Below are 13,655 nucleotides of genomic sequence, written 5' to 3' on the forward strand. Positions count from 1 at the left end.
TAATTGAGGACGTTGGTTGCTACTCTGAGATGAAGAGGTTAGCACAGGAAAGGAATTCGTGGCGGGCCGCATCAAACCAGTCAGTAGAGTGATGGAAAAAAAAAAAAAAAAAAAAAAAAAGAAAACTTAGGGATGTTTCAACCCTTCTAAAGCTGTCTGCCTGTCGATGTGATTGTCAAGTAGAAATTTGAAGGAACTGCCACAGCTAAATCAAGATTTCATGTATTGACAGACAGAGAGTGTCAAGCATTTGTGGGGGTGGGAGTTATTAAAAGCCACATGAAATCAGTAGAAGGAATCACTTGTGAGTTTCAAAGTGCTACCGACAGTTCACTTCACACAATTAATATGTGTCAGAAGTTAAAAAGAATGTGGTACAATGGTCCAGCAGCACACTTCTTTAGTCAATGCCAAGCAACACTTAAGGTGGTGTAAAAAGTGACACCACTGGACAGTTAATGACTGGAAAACCATGATTTGAAGAAATGATTTGTGCTATACCCTGTAGTAATCCCATGAGATAGTTTGGGTTTGGCAAATGGCTGAAGAATGTTGCCTGAAATCATTTGTAGTGCCGACAGTAAAGTGTGGAGGAGGTGGTGTTACGCTATGGGATGTTTCTTGCAATTATGGTTGGTTACTTTTTCCTGATTTCCAGAAACTTTTTTATAATAGTTCCACACTGCTATCTGGTACACAGATGAAGTTCTTATTAAATGTTAGGCCACATATATGATTTGCTTGGAGGCCTACTTATCGAACATAACTTGGTTCATTGTTTTCAAAGGGTATCTCTCAGATAAGAGTCTAGTGTGAGGAAGTGTTGTAAAACCATTATTGGTAATAATGTACATACATGATTTGTTATATAATGAAAGTATCTGTCTGAGATTATTCTTGGAGTATGTATGTATATAAAAATTGGTTGCATTAGGGTAATGAAGTGATATTTTCACTAACATAGAACTGCCTACAAAATAAGTTACCTGTCTATCTCATTCTCGAGTATCAGTGAAAGATGTGGAATCCTTAACAAGTTGGGTTGATTCAAGAGTTAAAAAAGATTAATATAGCTCCCTGTATCGGCTATGGTTTGTTTTTGGGGAATGTAGAAACATCTGAGAAATGTTCAGCAGTATCCAGTGGCAGATGCAATAGAAAAGATGCTCTGCATCACATAAAGAATTGCTCAGCATATTCTTAGAGTCATGCAATAAGATGCATTAACAATCATATTACTTCCTCCCTTATACAACTCATGTAATTATTATGCCTGTAAAATTAGAGAAATTTGAGCATACCCAGCAGAGTGTCACAGTTGCTCTTCCTAACATGATATACATCCTATATATCTTTGACAATAAAATGTATAGTAGCTCTCATAGTATTGCTTTCTACTTCAAGTATAAAAGCTAATTGACTGATTCAGTAAAAAGCAAAGTCATGTGACATGGTTGGCTGGGGGACACCAAGTGAAGGTTCAGCCACCTAATCTACATCTAGATCATTATTCTACAATTCATATCCAAGTGCCCACTACTCCCACACTATTTCTCAACTGTTCCACTCTTGAACAGCAGTGTGAAAAATAACACCTAAATCTTATCACACAAGATGTTATGTGCCTTAATTTCCTACTATTATGATTTCTCCCTATGTATACTATGTGACCAAAAGTATCTGGACACCTGGCGGAAAATGAATTAGAAGTTCATGGTGCCTCTCATCAGTAATTCTGGAATTCATTATGGTGTTGGCCCACCTTTAGCCTCGATGACAGCTTCCACTCTCACAGGCATACATTCAGTCACCTGCTGGAAGGTTTCTTGGGGAATGGCAGCCCATTCTTCACAGAGTGCTGCACTGAGGAGAGGTATTGATGTCGGTTGGTGAGGCCTGACATGAAGTCAGTATTCCAAAACATTCCAAAGGTGTTTTATATGATTCAGGTCAGGACTCTGTGCAGGACAGTCCATTACAGGGATGTTATTGTCATGTAACCACTCCGCCACAGGTCGTGCATTATGAACAGATGCTTGATCGTGTTGAAAGATGCAGTCGCTATCCCCAGATTGCTCTTCAAAAGTGGGAAGCAAGAAGGTGCTTAAGACATCAATGTAGTCCTGTGCTGTGACAGTGTCATGCAAAACAACAAGGGTTGCAAGCCCCTCCAGGAGAAACACGACCACACCATAACACCACTATCTGCGAATTTTACTGTTGGCACCACACCCACTGGCAGATGACGTTCACCCAGCATTCACCATACCCACACCCTGCCATCAGATTGCCACATTGTGATTCGTCACTCCAAACAATATGCTGGAATTCAGTATGGTGTTAGACCACCTTAGCCTGTCAAATCATCCAATGTTAGCGGTCTTTACACCAAGCAAGATGTTGTTTGGCATTTACTGGCATGATGTGTGGCTTATGAGCAGCCGTTCGACCATGAAACCCTATTTTTCTGACCTCCTGCTGAACTATCATAGTACTTGCGGTGGATACTGATGCAGTTTGCAATTCCTGTGTGATGGCCTGAATAGATGTCAGCCTATTACACATTGTGACCCTCTACAACTGTTGGCAGTCTCTGTCGGTCAACAGATGAGGTCAGCCTGTACGCTTTTGTGCTGTACATGTCCTTTCATGTTGCCACTTCACTATCACATTAGAAACAGTGGACCTAGGGATGTTTAGGAATGTGGAAATCTTGTGCAAGGATGTATGACACAAGTGACACCCAATCACCTGACTATGTTGAAAGTCCGTGAGTTCTGTGGAGCACCCAGTTCTTCTCTCTCATGATGTCTAATGACTACTGAGGTTGCTGAGATGCGGTACTTGGCAGTAGGTGGCATCACAAGGCACCTAATATAAAAAACATGTTTTTGGTGGTGTCCAGAAACTTTTGATCACATAGTGTAGGTGGGATTTAATAACATATTTTTAAATTCAGAGGAGACAGATGATGATTGCAATTATGTGAAAAGATATCAAAGCACCTTTGCTTTAATGATTGCCACTCCAAATCACATATCATGCCTGTAGCACTGCCTTGCCCATTTTGCAACAGTACAAAATGAGCAGCCCTCCATCAATCCTGTCTGGTAGGGTATCAGATCACACAGAAACATTAGCAGGGGATAGAAAAGTGTAGCTGTCTTTGGTTTGCTTTCTCACAACATCCTCTGTGTGATGAATCTGCATTGGAAAGGTTTTCCCTAACTTTCTGCACACTGGTACCTTTCCTTCATGAAGTGTGAGAGCTAAATGGTCAATTAGTGATCATTAATAGATTTACCTGACAGAAACACAGTATCAATACAGATTTAGACTGTTCAAAAGGAGAGGAAATTCGCAAATGTGGTTAGTAATATATTGTCGATATTACAAACATAGCAGCTCTTATTAGAGAAGCAAAGCTCAATCTCTGATGTTATATTTCTGTATAATTAATTAACTGTAAGATGAAGAAATGAATTTCTTATACTTATAGCTATATACATGTTATCTATTTCTTTTTATTTCTGACAGGTATGGGGATATTAATGTTTATTGGCTGTCCAATGGATGATTTTGCTGGACTTGAAATAGGAAGGTAAGAAGGAAAATTTAATGGTATCTAAAGTGTTAACATTTATCTATGAATGTGCTACAACAGAATTTTTGATTTGTATTTCTCAGACTAATATTTAATTTTGGTTTGGTTTTGTTTGTCAAAGAAACAGAGTAACATTGGTAAATATTTCACTCTTTACCAACAACAGTGAAAATGCTGTATGATTTATCATACTAATGCATGGTTGATAGTAGTCAAAATGTTAATAGCAGATGTACTGTACTAGACCTGGTGGGGAGCAAATAAGCAACTTTATCTAACCAAACAAAGCAAGACTTCAGTTTAGAATACAGATGTACACTGAAGAGCCAAAGAAACTGGTACAAGCTTCCTAATATCGTGTAAGGCCCCTGTGAGCACACACAAGTGCCACAGCACAACATGGCATGTATTCTGCTAATGTTTGAAGTAGTTCTGGAGGGAACTGACACTATGAATCCTGCAGGGCTGTCCATAAATCCCTCAGTATATGAGGAGGTGGAGATCTCTTCTGAACAACATGTTGCACGGCATTGCATGTATTCCCAGTAGTGTTCGAGTCTGGGGATTTTGGTGGCCAGGGGAAGTGTTTAAACTCAGAACAATGTTCCTGGAGCCACTATGTAGCAATTCTGGATGTGTGGGGTGTCGCATTGTCCTGCTGGAATTGGCCATGTCTGTCAGAATGCACAGTAGACATGAATGGATGCAAGTGATCAGACAGGATTCTTACGTATGTGTCACCCATCAGAGTCATATCTAGACATATCAGGGCTCTCATATCACTACAATCACTACAACTGCACATGCCTCATACCGTTACAGAGCCTCCACCAACTTGAACAGTCCCCTGATGACATGCAGAGTCCATGAGGTTGTCTCCATACCGGTACATGTCCATCCACTCTATACAATTTGTAATGAGACTCATCTGATCAGGCAACATATTACCAGTCATCATCAGTCCCATGTCACTGATGGCAGACCCAGGTGAGGCATAAGGCATTGTGTCATGCGGTCATCAAGGGTACACAAGTGGGCCTTTGGCTCTGATGGCCCATATCGATGATGTTTTGTTGAATGGTTGATACGCTGACACTTGATGATGGCCTAGCATTGAAATCTGCAGCAATTTGCAGAAGGGTTGCACTTCTGTCATGTTGCATGATTCTCTTCAATTGTCATTGGTCCCACTCTTGCAGGATCTTTTTCCGGCTGCAGCTATTGAGAGATTTGATATATTAGCAGATTCCTGATATTCACGGTACTCTCATGAAAAGGGCGTGTGGCAAAATCACCAGTTCAAGGCTACCTCAGAGATGGTTGTGTCCCATCGCTCATGTGCCGACTATAACACCACATTCAAACTCACTTAAATCTTGATAGCCCCCAATTGTAGCAGCAGTAATCACTCTAACAACTGTGCCAAACATCTGTCTTACACAGGCGTTGCCGACCGCAGTGATGTATTCTGCCAGTTTACATATCTCTGTATTTGAGGGCCCATGTCTATACCATTTTCTTTGGCACTTCAGTGTAGGAGTGATATGCTTTAACTAGACAGGGGATAGAAATTAGTAGTGGGTTTATAGAGATCAACACATTCTAAAATTAAAACAGTTACCCTAAGGAAAGATTTTGTGGAGACGGAAAAGAAATCAAATATACAATGACCAAAATCATTGGAACTTTTGATCCTGTATGAGATGAAAAAAACATGTATGTCAATTGGATGATCACATTTTCACACTGTAAACAGTCTGCTGGTATGCACTTGCTTGTTATTTGAATAGTCAGAAAGTATGTGTGGGGTGTAAAAGCACGATAGATGAGAAATGTTTGTGTTATTTGCTGTTAGAAATTTTATAAACAATGGAGACTTGAGCTAAAGAAAAAAATTGTGGAAATACTAATATTAGAAAATTTACACTTTATTAATAATGTAATCAACAATGAGAAAGTACATTCTGATCCAAAAAACAGTGCATCACAAAGGAGTTATGCAAAATTGTCATAAACTGCTATTCATTTACATATCAATGGAAAATACAAAATTGTATGAACTGCTATTCATTTACATATCAATGGAAAATACAAAGTTGTATACCGATGGATGAATGTGTGACACTGCAGTGCAATTTCATGTGTAGGTGGGAAGGATAGTAAACAGGGGATATGTTGATACCAGGGCATAAACTATTCATGAATTTCATTCTATGTAGTCAGTTGGGCAGTAACTATGCCTCACAGGCAGGTGCATGAACAATGTGAGCAGATGTCAGCATTTGTGAGAGGGCGTGGAGTTGGGCTCAAAGAAGATGGTTAGAGTAAGTGGCTAATTGTTCGACATATGAATAGGTGCAATGCCACTACTCAATGATGTTGGCAGCAATGGGTGAATCTCAGCTGAACATAGGTTCAAGAAGTAAGCAGTCGACATAGAGAGACAACAGAATGAGGAGGCCAAAGAGTCATTAGAGATGCGCTTTGAGAGTCAGATTTATCATTACTATCGACCTGACATGCAAATGGTTCTTCAGTGGCAAGGACCATTAATAAGTGGCTCACAGAATGGGGGCTGAGCTCACCTCGTGCTGACCATCATTGACCTCTGTACACCAATGAGACCGTTGGCAGTGATGTTGAGCACATACAGCCTGAATCTTATTGACTGGAGTAGAATTGTCTCCAGTGATGAGTCCCACTTTGAAATGAGCCCCAATGACTGGTAAAGACGTGTCAGGAGATGCCCCAGACAGCAGTGGGATAACAACCAGACTGTCCCCTGCCACAACACAGCCTGACAACTGGAGTGATGGTCTGGGTGCCATTACATTTCATAGCATGACACTTCTTTGGTTATCATCTGCGGCACCTTTACAGCACAGTGGTATGTCGATGATATTCTACACCATGTTTTGCTGCCCTTTATGGCAAGCCATACTGGGCTTATGTTTCAGCAAGATAAGCCCACCCACACAAAGTAAGAGTTTCTACTGCTTGTCTTCATGCTTGCCAAACCATACTTTGGCCAGTAAGGTCACGCCCTCCAACCAGCTCATGGTTTTAATGATCTAATGCTCCAATTGGACAGAATTTGGCATGATATTCCTAAGGAGGACATTCAATAATTCTATCAAGAAATGCTACGCCAAATAATTGATTCTGTAAGTGGAAGAGGTGGGCCAACACATTCTTGGCTTATGAAGCTCTTTCTTTTGAATAAATTGTCCACATTTAATCATTTATTTGTCTGTACATGTAAATCTCATCCAACACTTTCCTTTCCATCCAGTCACCCAGTTAATATAACACTGGAACTACCATTCGTCTACCATGAATATATATTTTTGTTCTTGGAGAGCACCAGTTTGTCACAAGCACTTGACAGAAAACAACAAAAAAGCAATATTTTTTACAGTTGCATAATTTTTCGGCACCACTGGCTGATACACATGCTACTCATCTACAATAATTTATGTTGCTCCTTTTCTTTGGCCCTCTGTCATACAGTCATCCTGCTTATTTTACATTGCATCAGCATCTTTTATCCATGTGCCTGGCCAAAAGTACATCTACTTCACATACATAATCAATAACAGAGTGGGTCATCCTATCGTCAAAAGATACAGATGTTTTTGCTATTCATACTTATAATACAAAAATATAAAATATAAGCACCTAATTTTAGTGGTTCATATACGTTAGAAGTTACCATAAAACAAATTGCAATAAAAGTTTTTATTTGGCCTGGATCAAGCAATGAGTCAACAATTGAGAAATTGCTGCACTCTTATTGTCAGTGAAGTACTCTTTCAAGAAGGACATTGTTTCAAGATGATGTTAAAACAAGAGTGAACTTGTTTTTAACACCTCTATCCTTTAATTTGTGTCAATGTTTCCAATTCATAGCTCAAATTCTCATCTGGCCATCCACAATTAGTTTTTCTGTAGTTTTTATACATCAATAAATGCAATTTACTGGATGATTCCTTTTAAAAGACCGCTACCAGTTTCCTCCCTTCCCCTTTTCAATTTTGAATGTGTGCTTCATCTCTAATGACTTCAATGTTGAGACTTTAAATGTCATCATCGTGAATGGAGTCACATGTGAAATGTGAAAAATGAAAAATGGTGGTAAATACCACCAAATATCACAGGCCATCTCTTGTGAGGCACGCTAACAAAACTGAGGAAAAAATCTAGCATTTTGTCATATTGTGGCTCAGCATCAGCATCAGCCTGAAGACACATGGCACTGAATCAGTCATCTTCCAGCAAAAATACCGTGAAGGATGATATGCCTCACATTGTGTAGCATGTATATGATAAGTTGTGACTGTGGCTACTGTTACACTGGGCAAACAATGTCCACTGTAGAACAAGGTGAGTTAAAACATGAGAGGTGTTTACACCTACACTATACCAATAAATCAACAGAACACAACTTTCTAAAGGGACACTGAATTACATTTGACTACACCTCTGTCTTTACAAAGACAAATGATTTCTATGAAGCAGCTGAAATTTAAGCCCCAGTAAACTATCTTTATAAAGATAGCAGCTTGTAAATTAGTACAGTGTGTGGCTCATTCAGGATGAAGCAGGCACATGTTAATATTGTCTTAATTTTGGGTATGGGCAGAGCAGCCTGTGACATTACAGCCAGCAGCCAAACCATATAAGTATAATGTCTTCAGTGACACAGACCTCAGTTACTACTTGTCAGTGGCTAGGGAGTCTCAGCAGAAAGAAGCCTAGGGAAATTTTATTATCTTTCCTCGTTTGTAGGAGTTTAATCTTAGAGCAGTTATTGTTGGCTAGTACACACTGAATCAGACAATATTTCATCCAAGAACTACTTTACTACATCAACAAAACAATGTGTTCCAGAATGCTAAAAAAATTCTCACATCTAGAAGCAGCACAGTCACATACAGTGGTGTTTCTTCAGTGAAGGTACCATTTATAAAAGATGATGGCAAACTGTAAAAGTAGCAAAATAAGATAAGATACTGCAATCCAGAAACAGCCTTATCAAATATGTTACTATAGTTGCCAACAGTCACATTTTTCTGTAATACTGCTCACATTCACAGCACTCTGCTCTTTCATGTTTTTTCTAATAATATTGGTGTTGTATGGACATAACCACAGGCAGCAATGTTTCTTTGTCTGTAGTTCCAGTTTACTTCCTGTTGCTGTCTCACAGTCAAGAGTTTCCTTATGACAGTATAAGACAAAAAGAACATTTCTTCTTTCTGTTCACTATATTTGATACATCTGATCAAGATATCCATATACTCATAAGCAAATTTAAATTATAAGACTTACTCTTCAATGCCTCTGTTGTCTAGAGCAAGAGTGAAAAAATTCATGCTGTTTTAGGAGAAGATTAAATGCAAATTTTGTATGAAAATGCTCCAAAAAATTCTACACCAGCATGAAGACATGCAAGAATCAGTGCCCCTGAATGAACTAATACATCTCTCAGGAATGTCAGCTTGTCTCACAGATTTTCGGAACACAATCTTGTGCTGGTTTACAATACAAAAAATTTCAATATCAACCACCCAAATGTAATAAGTGCATTATCGAAATAACTGTATAGAATCATTCTGCTTTCAGGACACCAAGCTTTAAGCCAGTCTGTGAAACAAATTGCAAGTGTGATGAAAGTAAATTCAGCCCTATTTGTGGAAATGATGGTCGGACCTATTTCTCAGCATGCCATGCTGGTTGCCAGAATTACACCAAAGATCAAGAAGAAAACATAAATTCAGTATGTATTACTCCTTCAATCTTCTAAGTTGTACACAGTCAGTCATGAAAGAATTGTGCACATAATTGAAATTATATGAATATTTGTTTTATTGCTTCTTTGGAGTACCTTTTGGTGTGTGATAGGTTTTTGAACTTTACTCATAACAAGAAATTCTAAAGTCCACATTTATAGTACTATGTAAACAGTCTCCCTAATTGCAATGACTGTAGTTGTGTATACTAATTATATATCACAAATGTATTAAATTACCCATTCAGCAATAAAGGAACATATATGTGATGAGGAGAGAAGAACTGAATAGACTCATATAATTACAGTATAATAAAAAAATCGTTTACAAAACTGGAGGGCACTCCACCAAATATAAAATAAATAGCTGTGACACCAAATTTAAGCCCATTTGTAAGAGAATCAAAAAGAAATGCAGAAACTGAATAAAATTCACAAATTATAATTAATGAACTTAGAACACAGTAAGTGGCCACTGCTTTGAAGTAGTAAAGAGAATTAACGACAGGAAGAAATCCAACACAATTTCCTGTAATATGCTGGTCATCAGCATATCTTATACCATCAGAGCAGGTTCAGTTGCGAACGTAGTTCTACCATATATCATTTTTGTTGTAATCACTGTACAGCTCTATGAGCATACCATCAACTAGGTGTCCAGTCACATGCACAGCCACCCTAAACTCTGTGCACTCAGAAGCCCAGTTGTGTAGCACTGCTGATCAGTACAGCACAATAGACTTGTACAGCTGTTTTACAATGAATTAATTTTTATCCTGTACCAATCCTCTTTTGTGCCATAATAGCTTTTCTGAAACATACAGGTGGGAATGTCAACATGGCGTGTGGTCCTGTCAACATCCTCCCTTTCCAGCCTTAACCCCCATCAATTCATGTCCTACAGCTATTCAGTCTCATTTATTCAGTCTCATTTCCATGCCTCTGTCCTGGCTACCAATTTTTTCACCTAATTTCTCATTCCCTTACATTTTGGTAGATTTATACTTCTTGTGTCACACTACTTTATGTTCAGCTTTGCATCCTACTTTGTCATTCTTGGGCCTCACTTCTTTCACTGAATCCTTTACCCTTCCATTTATTTTTATCTTTCCAGCATCCTCACCTAAGATTACCAATCAAACTATTTGCACTGTACTTTTTATATGTTTTCCCTGACATTAAGTTCAGTAGAGAAACAATCATCACAGTTTTCTACGATTGGATTAAAATTTACTTTGTATAGGAAGTAACTGTTCATTTCATTTCCTTTTCCAAGATTTTCTATTGTCATTAAAATGTTACACCACCTCACAAACAAAAGTTTTTATGTGACTGATACCATTTTCAACAGAATGCAAAGACTGTGTCCCACTTGACAGTAAACATTGTTTGCCATTTACCAAATGTAACATTGCACTGATGGCAATTTTTTCGAGAGATTAAGATATCTTTTTGTCAATTACCTGTAGTGCACTGTGACACAGCTAGTCTCCATCTCTTAGAAAATGGTATATATTTAGCAAACAGTTTGCATTTCTTAGTACTTTTTAAACTGACAAAATTCTAAAAAATAAAAGTGATTGGCACAAAATTTAGTCACAATGGATGTTTGGTGTATTCATACCAGTAAGGCATTTGAAAATATAAAGCTAAATTTTATTGCAACTGTATGGAAAGAATAGATTGCTACTAACCACATAGAGGTGGTGTTGGGTTACAGAATTGAAGAAGAATGCTTGAAGTATTCAGCTTTCTGACTACGTCCTTCTTCAGGTGTAGAAAACTCCAACACAATCATGCAAGCACAACTCTCTCTCTCTCTCTCTCTCTCTCTCTCTCTCTCTCTCTCTTTCTCTCTCTCTCTCTCTCTCTCTCTCTCTCTCTCACACACACACACACACACACACACACACACACACACACACACACACACACATAGTCATCATCACCTCTGGCCACTAAGGCCTGACTGCAGTTTATCTGGTGTGAGTGGCAGTGTAACTGGGGTTGGTAGTGGGGATACAGAAGATGCATGTGGCTAAGATGGGAAGAGATAGTGGGGTAGGGGTGGAGCGTGCAGGAACATAGTGGGGGTGGGATGAGCTGCTAGGTGCAGTGCCATGATGTGGAGGGTAAGGCTCAAACAGGGGAATGGTCAGACTTGTCATGCCGAAACATGTATTGTTTTTTTTTTTTACCACTGTTATTTAACTGTGCAAAAGGTCCGTATGCAAAATTGTAGCTGCTGACATGAACTGGAAGTCACCCAAACAAAATCACGAACATGACTGTGTTTCCTGCTTGGCACTTGCAGTGATGGCTGGCCACCCCTGGAACTGGCGAGTCGCTAGCGTTGCGTGCATGGTCGGAAGTGCGGCCATCCTATCGTGGCATTCACTAAAGAGGAATATCGCTGCACGGTTTTGGTGGAAAGGGAAAACGAATATTCGTTTATGTGGCATGCACGTCCTTTTAATTTCTGATACGTATTTCGAAACATACCGCCCTGAAATTGGTTAGAGATGTGAAAGATGTTCTGTACATGTTCATCTATACTCCGCAAGCCATTTCACAGTGAAAATTCAGTCTCCCCTCACAGGTGATGGAGAACCCTGTAAATGTTTGCCAAATGAAGCAATCAACATAAAACATGTGTGAAGATTATGTGTTGTGCGGCATGGTTGTTAAACTTCTAGACGAGCATGTAAATGGTGCAGGCATGTGGCTAGAAACAACTGAAACACTCAATATTGCAGACTGCGAATCTACAGATGGCAAAGACACCGACGGAAGTTGCACTCATGAAGACTTTTCAAGTGATATTGCCACACACCGTCACCAAGTATCTCCGAAAGTAACACCAGCAACTACAGTTACCTTATCACACAAAGAAAAAGCGATGACGTATTGGTTGAACGAAAGTGGTAAGAAACGCCTACGTGTTGGTACTGTTCAAAATAAGTATCACTTTGACCGTTCTGAACATGAATTGTATAGATGGAAAAAGAAAGCTGCTGGATGACGTAAGAGTCGACTGGAAATTACGATGGAGATAAATGCACGACTTTTTGAGGTATTTACCGATGCCAGACAACAGTCATTTAGTGTCAGCGATACAACTTTGCGTGATTGGGCGTTAGAGATTGCCAACGCGATAGGTGCTAAAGAATTTACAGCTTGTCAAAGTTGGATTAGTCGCTTCAAAAGATCACATAAAATTGTGGCAAGAAAAATAACAAAATTTGTATCGAGAAACAGGTCGGAAAATGAAGTGACACAAATCGAAATGATAGAAGTTTTCTTACGAATGCAAAAAATAAGATCGCTAGTTTTAGTGAATTGTATGTGTACAATGCAGATCAGTCAGGTTTTCAAAAAGAAATGAGTGCGAAAAGAACACAGTCATTCAAAGGGGAAAAACATAGTGATGCAATTGCGCAGTCCATGACTGCACTCATCCATTAATACACTATGATCCCCATAATTAGTCTGGATGGTTCCTTGCTGCCTAAACTATATATGTGTCTTCAAGAACCAGCTGGACGTTTTGGACCACGGATCAAAAGAACAATGTTCTACGCAAACAATCTTGTGGTAGACGCATCGAAGTCTGGATAAATGGGAAATGAAAACGATACACTTTTCATCTGTCATGCTTTTCTTCCATTCTGCAGGAACAAATCTCTTCTCCTTCTAGATTCGTTATCAGGTCATTAAAAGCTGTATTTCGAGGCCCACCCTGACAAAAAAGTAGAGATACTTCAGATTCCACCCGGCACGATGAACTAACTCAACCTTTAGACAGAATTTTTCCGTAAGAGGAAGGCATTTTACAGCAAACTAACAGAGAAAATTATTGTGTCCAGATCACTGCCGTTTGCTATCTATCACCCTGACAATATTCTCAAGCTGCAGTCAGAAGTACATTATCAATTTTCCTCGCCACGTTTTCAGAATTTGATGAAATATGCGTGGCACTCCTCAAAATATACTGATACTAGGCCTGATTCATTCCTAACAACAGCCCAGTTTTGTGTATGGACATCTAACAATGTCTGTGATTCGCAGGGCTGTCATATGTCGTCTTTGCTTGTATGTTCTTGGTGCACAAAAAACCTATGTTTTGAATATTGTATCAATATTTCACATTTTTGCGGTAATTACAAGAAATAAAATTTGGACGTGTTCTACACTGTATATTTATTTGTGTCTATTTCATAGCTATATGGAAAGAATGTTGTAGGTAACATATGAGCCACA

At 39.0% G+C, this 13,655-nt stretch overlaps 1 protein-coding gene across 3 annotated transcripts in view; it reads left to right on the forward strand.

Annotated features, from left to right (window-relative positions):
* Positions 1 to 13,655, forward strand: part of LOC126362137 (solute carrier organic anion transporter family member 74D-like) — a 348,252-nt gene that overhangs the window by 324,867 nt on the left and 9,730 nt on the right. For all 3 annotated transcript variants that reach the window (XM_050007854.1, XM_050007855.1, XM_050007856.1), the window contains 2 exons: positions 3,538 to 3,601; positions 9,230 to 9,383. In XM_050007854.1, the coding sequence (XP_049863811.1) occupies positions 3,538 to 3,601; positions 9,230 to 9,383 (218 nt within the window). The remainder of the gene's footprint in view (positions 1 to 3,537; positions 3,602 to 9,229; positions 9,384 to 13,655) is intronic.

Source organism: Schistocerca gregaria, chromosome 1 (assembly GCF_023897955.1).
Source record: "Schistocerca gregaria isolate iqSchGreg1 chromosome 1, iqSchGreg1.2, whole genome shotgun sequence".
NCBI lineage: Eukaryota > Metazoa > Arthropoda > Insecta > Orthoptera > Acrididae > Schistocerca > Schistocerca gregaria.